Here is a 12,206-nt window from a genome sequence, read left to right on the forward strand (position 1 = left end):
CGTCCAAAACGGCCGTGTGGAGTACCCTAAAACTGTCTACCTTCTCTGGTCCAAACAAATCCAGAGCATTCAGGAGCAGAATCTAAAGTTAGAAGGAGGACATACTGGCTGCTGCATTGTTGTTAGAGAAGCCAGCACTTCAACTCTATTAAAATGTAATTCACTAGATATCTTTCAGATTGGACCTTTAAGTGTGAACAGTTCTGCTCTAATGATAACCCAACTTTCCCTCTTATTTGCACAGCACATGAAACAAAGAGTGATGTGCTTGTTATGTTTTTTTAGGTTGCACTGATACTGTCTGACAAAGTTTCCACAGCTGCACAGAGCCTAAATTCCATCTGCATGCCGTCATTGTTGAGGTGTTTCGGGCCTCCTGTGTTTCACCTGCAGAGGAAGGTTGAGAACAATCCCCCGTTTCAAAGGATTTCAATCATGTGAAATCATTTTAAACCCACTCATAAGACAATATTAAAGAAGTAAACAGGACCACAACCTCAGTTCAACTAACACAGATTTGTATTTTATTTAAAACTATGGTCATAGAAGTGCACAGCACCGACTGAAATCCTCTGTGTACAGAAGAGCAACATTTCCTCTGCAAATTAACTGTGACACCCAGAGGAAGAAAATTATTTTTTTAGTTTCACAAATAACACTCATCAAAAAACAAAACAAAAAAAAAATGTGGAGGTACAGAATTTCTTCTGACTGTGCTCTCTCATCTTAACCACAGGTGCAGGTTTCTTTCTGTGACCCCCTTTAACTCAGCACAACAATCGTCGTCAAGGCCACAGGCACGAGGTATTCATACGTTCAATAACTCAAGAGGTATTTTGGCTCAAATAAATACAAGACTTTTGGTCTGTAGCTAAATTATACAGTAACACTAGTGGGTCCAGAGGTGCAAACTCTGCCTCTAGCCACCTCACAACAACATTCATACCCAATATCTCAAACTAAACTAAACTCCTGATGCAGCCTCTCTCCACAGCAGAGCATGCATACTGCACATGGAGTACACTTAATGGTTCAAAGTGCTCTACCAGTCTCATCAAGTCTTTCTTTTCTTTTTCAAATTAAAAACACACCTTTTTTCTTTCTTCATATACTGCTATGTTCTGGAGAAACATCACATCCCTCATCTCCACAAAAAAAAACACCTCATCTGTCGAAGCAGGGAGCAGCGCAGGTGTAGTGCATGCTGACTTGGTAAGCCCTGTTGGGAATGTTGCTCTTTGGTTCCAGTGAGGTAGTGATGGGCTGGGCGGCGGCGTGCTGGGGGACGTTAGGAGCCTGCAGGCTGCTGGTGGAGTGGCTGAGGTATGAGGCGGGCCTGTGGTTGGGGGCCTGCTGGGGATACTGAATGCTGGACCGCTGCAGGTACGGGGCCACAGTGGCTGTCTGGCCTGAACTGTTGAACGCCGTCTGGCCCTGCTGCTGCTGCTGCTGCTGCTGCTGCTGGCCGGGCTGCACACACTTCTGCTTGTTGGCCTCTTTGACGTCACTGTCATGTGCACTAGAAGAATATGGAGAAGGAGTTGGAGAGTTGGTTAGTGGGAAAACCCAATTGTGTAAGGCTAACAGTTATGGCATTTAATATAATCACACGCTCTCTGCAGAGCTGCTGCTCACATTAGCTGTGCATGTTTCCAGGTAAGGTTTCACTACTGTACTCATCAGTCACAAGGTTTTAACAGGAGCTGCATATTCCACAGAGGTCGACTACATCCAAGACAGTGAAACTCTTGAATGTCTCCAGTTTATAACGCTTATTGAAAGGTGTTTTATGTGAGACAAAAATTGTCACATTTTATGGCCATTAGGGCTGGGCAATACATGGATTTTATTGATTTATCACATTTGTGATCCAGGAAGGAATGAAAATCTGGACTTTATCTTCCCCTTGTGCCCCTGTAGGTCTAATCCCCCCCCCCCTCACTTATCAATAAGTATTTTGCTGACGATTTTTTGGCATCTGTTAATTTATTTTGTCTGTTTCATTATTTTTTGGAGGATACTTTGATGTGATCTAGGCTTCACTCCTAGGGGGCCTTAAAGAGATATCGTCTTTGTTCAGAGGAGACTAGTAGAGAGTTGTTGTGGATCAAAAACTGCAGACTGACTGTTTCGGGTTTGTCCTTTCTATGACATGTTGTTTAATCTATTAATACGTTTGAAAAAATCTTTACGTGTCAATGTACAGTCTTTCTCTGATAGGATTGTTGAATTGCCTTGCATTGTGAACTTCTGTCTGTGTGCGATCCTGTCGCCCCTGTGTCATGTGTGCCAACAAGCTCTCTGTTTTCAGTGTCCTTTATTATCACAAGATGAAATCCTTCATTTTCAATTGTCTTTGAGGCCATTTTTATAAACTGTCGGGAGCTGTAGAGAGACACGTACATGAGCAGCTTCTCGGCACATGGGACGAGGTTGTCCCACGAGTAGCCTGACAGACGCTGCAGTCGGTTGGGCCATGTTGGGGACAGGTGGAGGATGAGGCGGGAGGTGGCCACACACGCAGCCGCCACCAGTGAGGGGGCGAAACACAAAAACACATGATCTGAAGGGGGAGGGAGAAAAGAGAAATCCATCACAAAAAGAAACACTGGCAGCAGTAAATTCATTCATGATTTTTAAAAAGAAAAAGAGTTCTGGTCAAATTTAACTGTCTGGTTGTCTGACCACATTAAAGCAGCAATATGTAACTTTTTCACATTAAACTTGTAGTCTCACAGCAGATCTAAAAGCAATACTTTCATCATGAAGTACTGCATCTACCTCATGTCCACAGAGTGCCCAGGTCACCTGTTTTTAGCACGATGGAACTTTAACACACAGTGGCCCTCACTTATCAAATGTACGTACGGCAGGAAAATGGGTGTACGGTCATTTCCACGCAAAGTTCGGCACTTATCAATTTGGATGTGAGCGGAGGGTACGCTCAAATCCCATGTCAGGTCTCAATTCGTGTACGCACGTTTTCAACTCAGTGTGGACTTCTGTCCGTGTCGGAGAATAATTAGATTTTACTATAACAGTGCTTGTTAAGACGGAGAGGTTCACAGATTTACTGTTAGATAAGATATCTAAAATGTATTTTATATTACACTTCACCTCAAACGATCTCTGTAGACTACATCGTTTTTCAATAATGTTGAGCAGCGCGAGCTGTCGGGTGATTTATTTAGTTGTGTGTTATATTTGATGAATTAATGTTTGTTTAATCGATTTACTTTAAAGATTAAAGATTAGAGAGGCTGCTTTCAGTAAATACATGTTAAACGTTCATGCTGCAAGATATCGCTGCAGAAAATACTGAGACAAATTAAAACAGAAAAACTAAAAACAGTTACTTCAAAAGGACAAACTTCCAGAGATACTAAATACAACTTTTAGAGTCTGAACTATGAAATATTTAGGAATACAGAACATTAACATTAGATCATAACTAATCGGTATGACCGGAGATTAAAATAATAAATACGCTGGTGTGCCACATGCGTAAGGTAATTGCACACAGCAGACGCACATAGGCCAGAGACTAGATGTGACATAGTAACGAATAAAGAAATCCGGGGGCTGTAAGACAGAGTCAGGACCTTCTTTTATGTAAGTGTTAAATTCTTATGTTTGGAAAGAAGGCTAATCGGATGAGGAGTGCACATTGCACAGCGTTTGATCAAACACTTTGTTCATGTGATGCAGGACGTTTCAGGTTTCTCTTCTCTTTTAAAGTCTCATAAATGGCGAGCTGCCAGTGCAGCCGACATTATCCGACACAGATGCAGGTTCACCTGCACCATTTGCCTGATATTGAGGCTGAACCGATGAAGGAAGCCACTCGCTCCACGATCTGGGATTATTGCAGGTGGGGTCCGGCTGGCGTCCTCCGGTCTGGGAGCTGCTTCTTTGAAGACCCGCAACACTAGGCTACATTGTAGTGATCGTATGGTCTGACCATTTTTAAAAGTATTTAAAAAAATTATATTATAGCCTAGATTATGTATGTTACATATCACGGATGTTATATATTTTTTATATTTAAAACCAACACTGTTGAGATTTCCATGCGGGCGCATTTCTTCTGAAGCTCTTTAATCCTACATTTCAGGCTGCCAGACAACACAATGTTATTGCTCTTTACTTTCTCTGTTATGGTGTCACTCAGGTCATATCTCTTTTCTCTTCTTTGCCGTATTAAGTATCTCCATGCCGTAAACTCTGGGGGCGAGGACAGCGGAGCCGTGAATAAATAGGGGCGTGGTATTTAAATGACGATTGTTTCCAGCCGCCACACTTATCAACACCCGTCTTGCGTACGCTGTGATCAGCCAGATACGCACATTTCATAGGTCCCACGTGGACTCTGTCGTACGATGATTTCTACATCCAAATCTGCGCTGGTTTCTACACCAGATTGATAAGTGAGGGCCAGTAAGTGCATATGGCTTTACAGGACTCGTCCACACAGCAGCCTTCAGCTAAAAAATACGCCAGCTATCCCATCTCCGTCCTGTGTGATACAAAGCCTGAGGCTAAGAGACTGAAGAGGACGGTGACAGATGAAACTAAGTAGAGAAAGAGAGAGAGTGACGGAGGAAGAAGCCAGATGAGTCTTCATGGTTGATAAATGGATAGTCAGAAATTGGGGAGAGAGAGAGTATGCAGGAAAGGAGCCCCAGGTCAGATTGGACGCCCGCTTTAGAGACTACAGCCTCTGTACATGGGACACGCAAAAATAACCACTAGGCCAAAGGTGGCCCACGGCAAAAAAAAAAAGTTCTTCTGTCCTCCCACACAGGGCTGAGTGTTACTACAAATGACTAATTTGTTTTGATTTTCAAATAGTGAGCTATGAGTCATGATCATCACACATTGAATAGCAGATTAAAAAAAAGACTTCATAAAAAGTGGGTTTACCTTGCAAGGAAACCTCCAGGAAGTAATCGGCATATTTGGCCATGTAGAGTTTGGTTTTCTCCAGGCACGTCATAGGCCAGCCATCATGGAGGTCCCCCTCATTGACAGCGATGGACAGGTAGTACTCTATGAAGTGAGCGGCTGTGGGGAGGTACAGGTTCCACTGGAAGGTTTCCAGCAGCAGCAGCTCCATGTGAAGTAAACCCTGCTTGGTCAGGACCAGGTTCATGGAGCTCATGCACCCCAGGCTGTTCAGAGTCTCCAGCTTGGGGACCCGGTCCTCCCTTTCTTCAAATTTACCTGCAGAGACAAACATTTAAAGTTGACCCTATTTTTAAAACTCACATATAGTGTTACAATGCTGGATGCCTATACTAAACGTGGGCAAAGTTTTAGATCATGAGGTAAATGTATGTTGGGAGTAATCCTAGGGTGAGCCAACAGAGGGCGCTAAACAGCTTGTTAAATCACGCTTCAAGCCTCTACATAAGATGTTAAATCCTCTAACATAGCCTATCTTCTCCTAGAACTCCAGAGCAGCCGTCCAATGGTAGCCCTACAGCGTTCTGCCACTTCCAGAGAGCTGGCCAATCAGAGGAAAGTGGGCATGTAAAGAGAGGGGGGCCTTAAAGAGACAGCTAAACTGAAGCATTTCAGGCAGAGGCTGACATGAGGGTTTTTACTGATGCCTGTCAGATGCAAATCATGCAAAGTTACTCTAGAAGTAATGTTTCATTGACTTACAACATCAGAGGTGAAATAAGTAAAATATGGGATCTTAATAAACATCACACGAAGCAGAAAGAAACAATCACATGCTGGAGCGAGAGGTCATCTACAAACTCACTGGCCAGCAGGAGACATGAGAGTGAGACCATGTGGAGCTGCTGCACAGTGACGTCATAGCGGTCCATGAAGAGGTCCAGCAGGTAGACGGCCAGGTGTCGGGCTGCAGGACACAGCCTGAAGCGGTTGCTGACGATGGCTATGAGGTCAGCAAAGTACCGTCTCAGGCTGAGCTGAGGGGACTGGCCTTTGAAGGAGGGCAGCTTGAGCTCCTGTTTGACAACGTGTCAGCGAACAGAGACATGACGGTTAACAAATCTGAGTTTTATACTTTTTGAAAAGTGTAAATATCATGACTGTTTGTTTGAGAAGATTCATATCTCACCTCTGGGTACAGTTCAGTTTTACGGGCTGATCAATGTGATTAATAATCATTTCTCTTAATATTTTAAATTCAAATGAGTTGCTACAGCTGTCAATACACCATCTGGACATGCTAGTGCCTTACTAGCATGTCCAGACGGTGTATTGAAAACTCCTGATGTCCGATAAACAAAGTACAGATGTAAGGAAACTACACATTTTGATTTCATGATTGAATTATTAAACTATGGCAACCAGGTTTGAGTTGTAACCCTGGTCATCCTTGGCTTTTGTAGATTATGAACACCAAATTGTGCAGCTTTACATTATTTTAAAGCATCATTTTAAATTCCTGGATTTCAAAATCTTACCTAAAATAAAAAATAAAAAACAGTAGGTTTATTTAAATAATGAATACATGGGCGGTTCTAGGCAGGGGCCAGTGCCCCTGTAACAGTGAGCTTGGTCCCCCCTGTGGCCACCCCTCCAAAAGGAAGAGCCCCCCTCATAACACATACACAGTATTTGACTCAACAACCGGACTCACAATCTATATTAAATACTGAAACAAATATAAATCGTGGTATTTTATGTTGTGGCATCATATTTTTTTAAAGCGATCATCTTTGTCTATTTTTCACCTGGGTTTAATGTTCCCCTCTGACAAAACAGCTGGACCCAGTTTGGCCCCCCTCAGTAAAAGTGGTCTAGAACCGCCACTGAATGAATACACACCTATATCATCAGGTTTCAAATGAATACATCTTGTGTCTGTTGCTCTAAAAATAATCAAACACACAAAACCAGAGCTGCAGCCAGAAGTCGATTTATAAATGGAAAGGAAACTGGTGATGACTTTTTCAACCATTTTACTAGCAAAAAAAAAAAAGTTAACTCTTTGCAGGTTCAACACTCCTTCATGTAAAGACTTGCAGCTTTTCTTTGTAACACTACAGTGAACTTTTTGGGGAGGTTTTGAATGAGTAAAGGGATGAATCCGGAACGTAAATACTAGTAAATTGTAACAATAAAGAATAAGCATAAAGAAGGAGAAATCCACTAAGAGATGTAAAATAATAAGATTAAGGCTGTGTGTTTGTCCAGCAGTCATCCCTGAAGTTGATGTCACTCACTCTGTATCTGAGCGCCTGGTAGATATCGGCAGCGAGTTGTCCTGTCCACCATTGGTCCTCCAGCTCCATTTGACACAGTGCTGTGGAAAAACCTCTACAAATACAAACATGTGGGAGGGGGGTGTCAGCTCATGCTGAATGCTGAAGCCGCTCTGCACATGGAAACACAACGTTTTCACATTTTTAAAACTCGTTGCAGCTTCACATGAGCTGATCAGGAGTGGTTCACCTCGGTATATATCTCCTGTTCACTGTTTTTACTAACATGTCACATTACAACTGTTTCAGTGGACTCACCCAATGAGCACATGTATGTTGTTTCACTGAAGTAAACTTTACTTCACATTAGCTGGACATGCCCGCTGCTGCTGCTGCTGCTGCTCTCACTCATTGTTGTAGTCAGCGAGGCTCTTCGGCTCATGCACGAGTTCAGCTAACACCACTGCTGCCTTCATGGGCCGCCGGAAACGCGAGCTTCCCTTCGAGATCGCGTCAACATTTAAAACAAGAATCAGACTCATTCTCATTTGTCAGGTGTGCACACTACACAGGGTTTGACTTCGGGAGACTGTGTTCTCTTTTTACGATCATTAAATGGAATATACAATATACAAAGCACACTATTCGAGTATGGCAGAGAGAGGCCACATTTAAAGCAGGTTTACACTGTTACATTTCATGATGAAATTTCCCTCAAGAGAATGAAAAAAACAATGTGTTCCGGTACAAGCCATTTAAATCTTGTATCGCTCTAAATTCTTGTCTTCCAGAGGGTATTTAATACAGACTATTACATTCCTGAGAATGCATCATATCTCCAGCTGTAGCAGGGCATAGCCTACAAATGGCAACCAATAAAAAGTAAGAAAAGTAACTGACGACATCCTATCACAACAGCAATAACCAAGTATAAGGAGAAAATAAATTAACAGATTAACAAGAAATGATTGTAAAACTTCAGCAGTGAGGCCAGATGCAGAGGAAAAATTAAAAAAATCCATGGCCTGCAGGGGGCGGAATCCAGTGGTCAATAAATGGCAGTATATAAGAAAAATACCCCATTAAGCAATCTCCTCCTACGTTTATGGTCACAATGAATGGATCAAGTTGTTTTTCCCTGCAGCATAATCTTTATTTATTTAGTTACTATTGTTGTATTTAGAGGTTAAAGATGATACAGCAGGGTGTGCTCCCTGTGATTGATTACTGGCTTCTAAGCAGCAAACTCCGGTCTTACAAAATGAAGCCAATGCAGAAGTGCAAAATCCTGCAATTCTGCAAGTGTCCGCTTGAGGCTGGCTCCAAGACCTCCGGAAGTCAGATACACACCTGACCAAATCTGTAACTTAAAAAACGCAATAGGTCTGAATAGTCATTGTCGTCATCGGCACACACTGTACGGGGGGTGATTTTTTCTTTTAAACGGCTCTGTTTTAATTTGATGAACGATACCTGTTATCCATAGTTAGGCCCGTAGCTGACATGATTGACAGGTGGGAACGGTGTAACAGTTTGTCATAACTCTTAAAACCCGCCTCAGCTCCAGATCTCAGCCTGTCGTTAAGTTGACTAAAAGTTAGACTGAGACACGATTCCCAGCATGGCGGTTGCTGCTGATGAGCCTCTGGAGCCCCCTGCAGGAACAGATGAGTGACTTCACTCAGGCATGTCATTTAATATTTACAGTCAATTTTTGCTACCAAGCATGCTGCCTAGATAGGCTACCTTTAAAAGCATTCAGGGTTCACTTATAAATTGACAATGTAACAGAATTGGATGCTTCTCCATTTGGTTTGTGAAGAAACACCAAACTAGTCTACCATATGCTAAAAATGCATCCAAAATCCCAATGCTACTGTTGTTACCATAAAAAACAACTTAAGTGTGTACAAGGGGTGCTTAAAAGTGATGGGCACTGCTTGGCTATGCTTTCACTAATGTTATTGCAATTATTTTTGATTTGTAAAATTGATCCATTAGCGTTAGCATTATTGGAAGATTTCGCAAAACCTTGTAAATATTGTGATCCCGTGACTCAGAGTTTTTTTTTTGGCTGAACATACTGTTGACCTATGTCGGCCTTTTTCTTATTTACCGTCTTATATTTCAAACAAGCTAAAGTAATACAGAGGAATTGGGCTAGTTTTAGATCAAGCTAAAAGCTACTGGCTAGCTGGCTATAACATCAGTGTTTACTATCAGAATTGTCACAAATAGTCAAGTACTTGTTACATAAGTGAGTTACATGGATAGAAATGCATCCAAAGTTTGCTGTCTTTTTTTTCCAACATATTTTCACATGACTTATAAAGCCAACTTCGATGACTTCACTAAACACTAAGCATGCAGCTATAAATGTTATTGAATTTATATGTAATTTGTCGTCATTGTATTAGCATCAAATGCTGGCATGTGCTGTGATATTTACAACTTTCTTTTCCGTCTGTTCGCTGTTTTCTTAAATAACAGTGTGTCAAGGCCACGTAGACATCAGAATAACTCTTGTTTTGTGTGGCATAATTCCCTTTTCTCTTCACCCATGTCAGTCTGAAGGTCTTTCTTAACTGATAAACAATAGACATTCTTTCTGTTTACTGAATGTGTTTTAGGTACTTGTTGTTCCCAGAAAAGATGTCATGCTTGTTGAGTAAGACCCCGATGAAGGCCACAAGCCAAAACGTGTCAGACTAATAGAGTTAATAAAGTTGAACCTCAAAGTGTTGCTGGAGCTTTATGACCTCTTCAAGCTTGTTGAGCAAGACATTTTTTGTTTTTGTGGTACAAATTCTAAATGGGTCATTTTGCCTCAGCAAGAAAGAATAAATGAATTTGACCCAATTTAGTTAAAGCATGTTGATGTGGCTTCCTTGTTATTCAATACCAAAAAAAGAAATCTAATGTTCTGACCCAGATGCAGAGTTAAACTGACTGTGTATGAAATATAGTCGGGCCTGGATACAGTAACTGTTTGCATTTGGCCAGCACAGGAGGAGACTCAGTTGGTAGAGTCGGTCGTCTTGCAGGGGTTCAATCCCCAGCTCCTGTGGCTACATGTCTGATGTGTCCTTGGGCAAGACACTTAACCCCAAGTTGCTCTTTCTGCTGGATGAATGTGCATGAATGGGATTGGTTGCTCTTGCTGGTCACTTTACTCAGCAGCCTCTACCATCAGCGTGTGAATGTGTAGGTGTGACCTGTGGTGTAAAAGCGCTTTGAGTAGTCAGAAGACTAGAAAAGCTCTACACAAGCTTAAGTCCATTTACCATGTACTTTAGCCAGAACCAGACAGATACTGTGTTGTACAAACAGTGACTCCTCTGTGATGATACAAAGCTTTGTGATATATTATATAATTACTTGACATCTCTGCAGCTCCATTTGCAACATCACAGAAATTGAATTAAAATCCCTAAATACATGATTCAAGCAATGTGCAAGAGCCACAGACTGAAGTGCCAAAAAATGTAGTTCCTCTGGTGTCCACTTGGGGCCGGCGCCAGAAGTGAGGCAATCACCGTAGAGTCTCATGTTAAAATACAGCAGAATGGGTGTAATGTGGATTATCCACATTACATTTAAGTATTTATACTAGAATACTGTCTGGACTCTTTTTTTTATTTTGGATAACAATGAGAGCTTTGTGTGACTGATGTTGAACCACATATATTTCTTCTCTTTTTTCACATTAATCTCAAGGTCATGGTTATAACTTTATTGTTAATCCCATGCTGTTGCGGCCCAGAACTCTCGGAGGGCTTTGGGTGAACATGACGTTCTTTTCATGTCTTTACATATTTTGTTGGGTGCATAAGATCAAATTTGAACAAAGAACGTCCCCACAGTGGTTTCACTTTGAGCTCGAGTAACATAAAAGAGCAGAGCATGGATTGTGGCAGCATGCAGGGCGTAAATCTTAAGAGGATTGGTAATGCTAGCTGTTGAGGTGGTGGGTAGTTTTGTTCTTAATGGACTGACACCGTCTCCCACAGGAAGACAAATGGTGTCCTGGGTAGGTGGGTGGGGGGGGGGGGGGGGGGAGCTGGTGGCCGTCCTTTCTGTGCTTTTCTTCCCCCCAGTGTCATGCAGAGGCTTGGTGGATGGCAGCTGACAGCCACTGACCTGTGAACCACCCACTGCTGATCTTTCTCCACACAGCCACACACAGAAACACTAAAGAAGTGCAGACGTTATTGACGGTGCAGTGGATCAGTATCGGCAATGTGCTTCCTCACACTCTGCAGGAGAAACATCCTCTCTTAGGCTCTTCATCTGAAGTATTCTGGTCGAGGGGATTTGTCAAAGAGCTTTAATTGTCCTTTTTCATGCCTATCGTCTGCAATGCATAACAATAGACTGTATAATAAGATGGACAATGCGCCAACAAGGCATGAGCAAACTCGAAGGATCGGAGTTCTTTCGTCTCCTCCAGAGTACAGGAATTGGATTTCTAGCCACTTCGTTTCAAACTGTAACTGTTTTTAATTGATCTCAGTGTTTTTGCTTGTTTTACTGTGCTTGTAATCTCAAAGGCATTTGAAATGAGGGAAACCTCAGTGTCCTTTAGAGAATAAATAAAGGTTTGAACTTCCTCCTTTTGTACAAAGATGAAGACAAAAGCGGTATGAAGCCATGCACTTTCTGCTAACCAAAGCACACAATTAACTTTCCTATGAAATAACATGGTCTCCTGTATTTTCTCATCTAATAATCCCAAGAATGTTGCAGGAGCTGCATTTGTCAACAGAGCTTTCAATCATGATGCTCTTTTTGCATTAAAACAAACAAATGAAAGCCTTGTACTTGGACATGAATCAGCGCGATAATAACTATCATGACAGAAAGCATGTTTGAGAAAAATCCATTGTCGTGTGTTTTTGATTTTATAGTTTAACTCATGTTCCATCTGTTAACATGGAGGATGGAGGGTTGAGGACAAATACTGCAGCCAGCCAGCAGGGGGAGCTCTAGATCTTAAGCTTCAATTCCAGATGACTAGTTCCA

The 12,206-nt window shown here is 42.0% G+C and overlaps 1 protein-coding gene across 2 annotated transcripts; it reads right to left on the reverse strand.

Moving 5' to 3' along the window:
* Positions 1–497: 497 nt before the first annotated feature.
* Positions 498–7,632, reverse strand: ccnj (cyclin J). Of its 2 annotated transcripts, none has more exons than XM_020653285.3 (6): positions 7,503–7,632; positions 7,206–7,299; positions 5,771–5,981; positions 4,924–5,223; positions 2,404–2,563; positions 498–1,519 (listed from the first exon to the last, which is right to left on the reverse strand). In XM_020653285.3, exons 2-6 carry the CDS (start codon positions 7,272–7,274, stop codon positions 1,165–1,167), a joined length of 1,095 nt encoding a protein of 364 aa, XP_020508941.3. In that variant the 5' UTR covers positions 7,275–7,299; positions 7,503–7,632; the 3' UTR covers positions 498–1,164. The 2 variants fall into 2 exon arrangements, with proteins under 2 accessions (XP_020508941.3, XP_065815941.1); XM_065959869.1 differs by having other exon boundaries at positions 7,206–7,357; positions 7,503–7,628.
* Positions 7,633–12,206: the final 4,574 nt, after the last annotated feature.

This window comes from Labrus bergylta, chromosome 10 (assembly GCF_963930695.1).
Source record: "Labrus bergylta chromosome 10, fLabBer1.1, whole genome shotgun sequence".
NCBI lineage: Eukaryota > Metazoa > Chordata > Actinopteri > Labriformes > Labridae > Labrus > Labrus bergylta.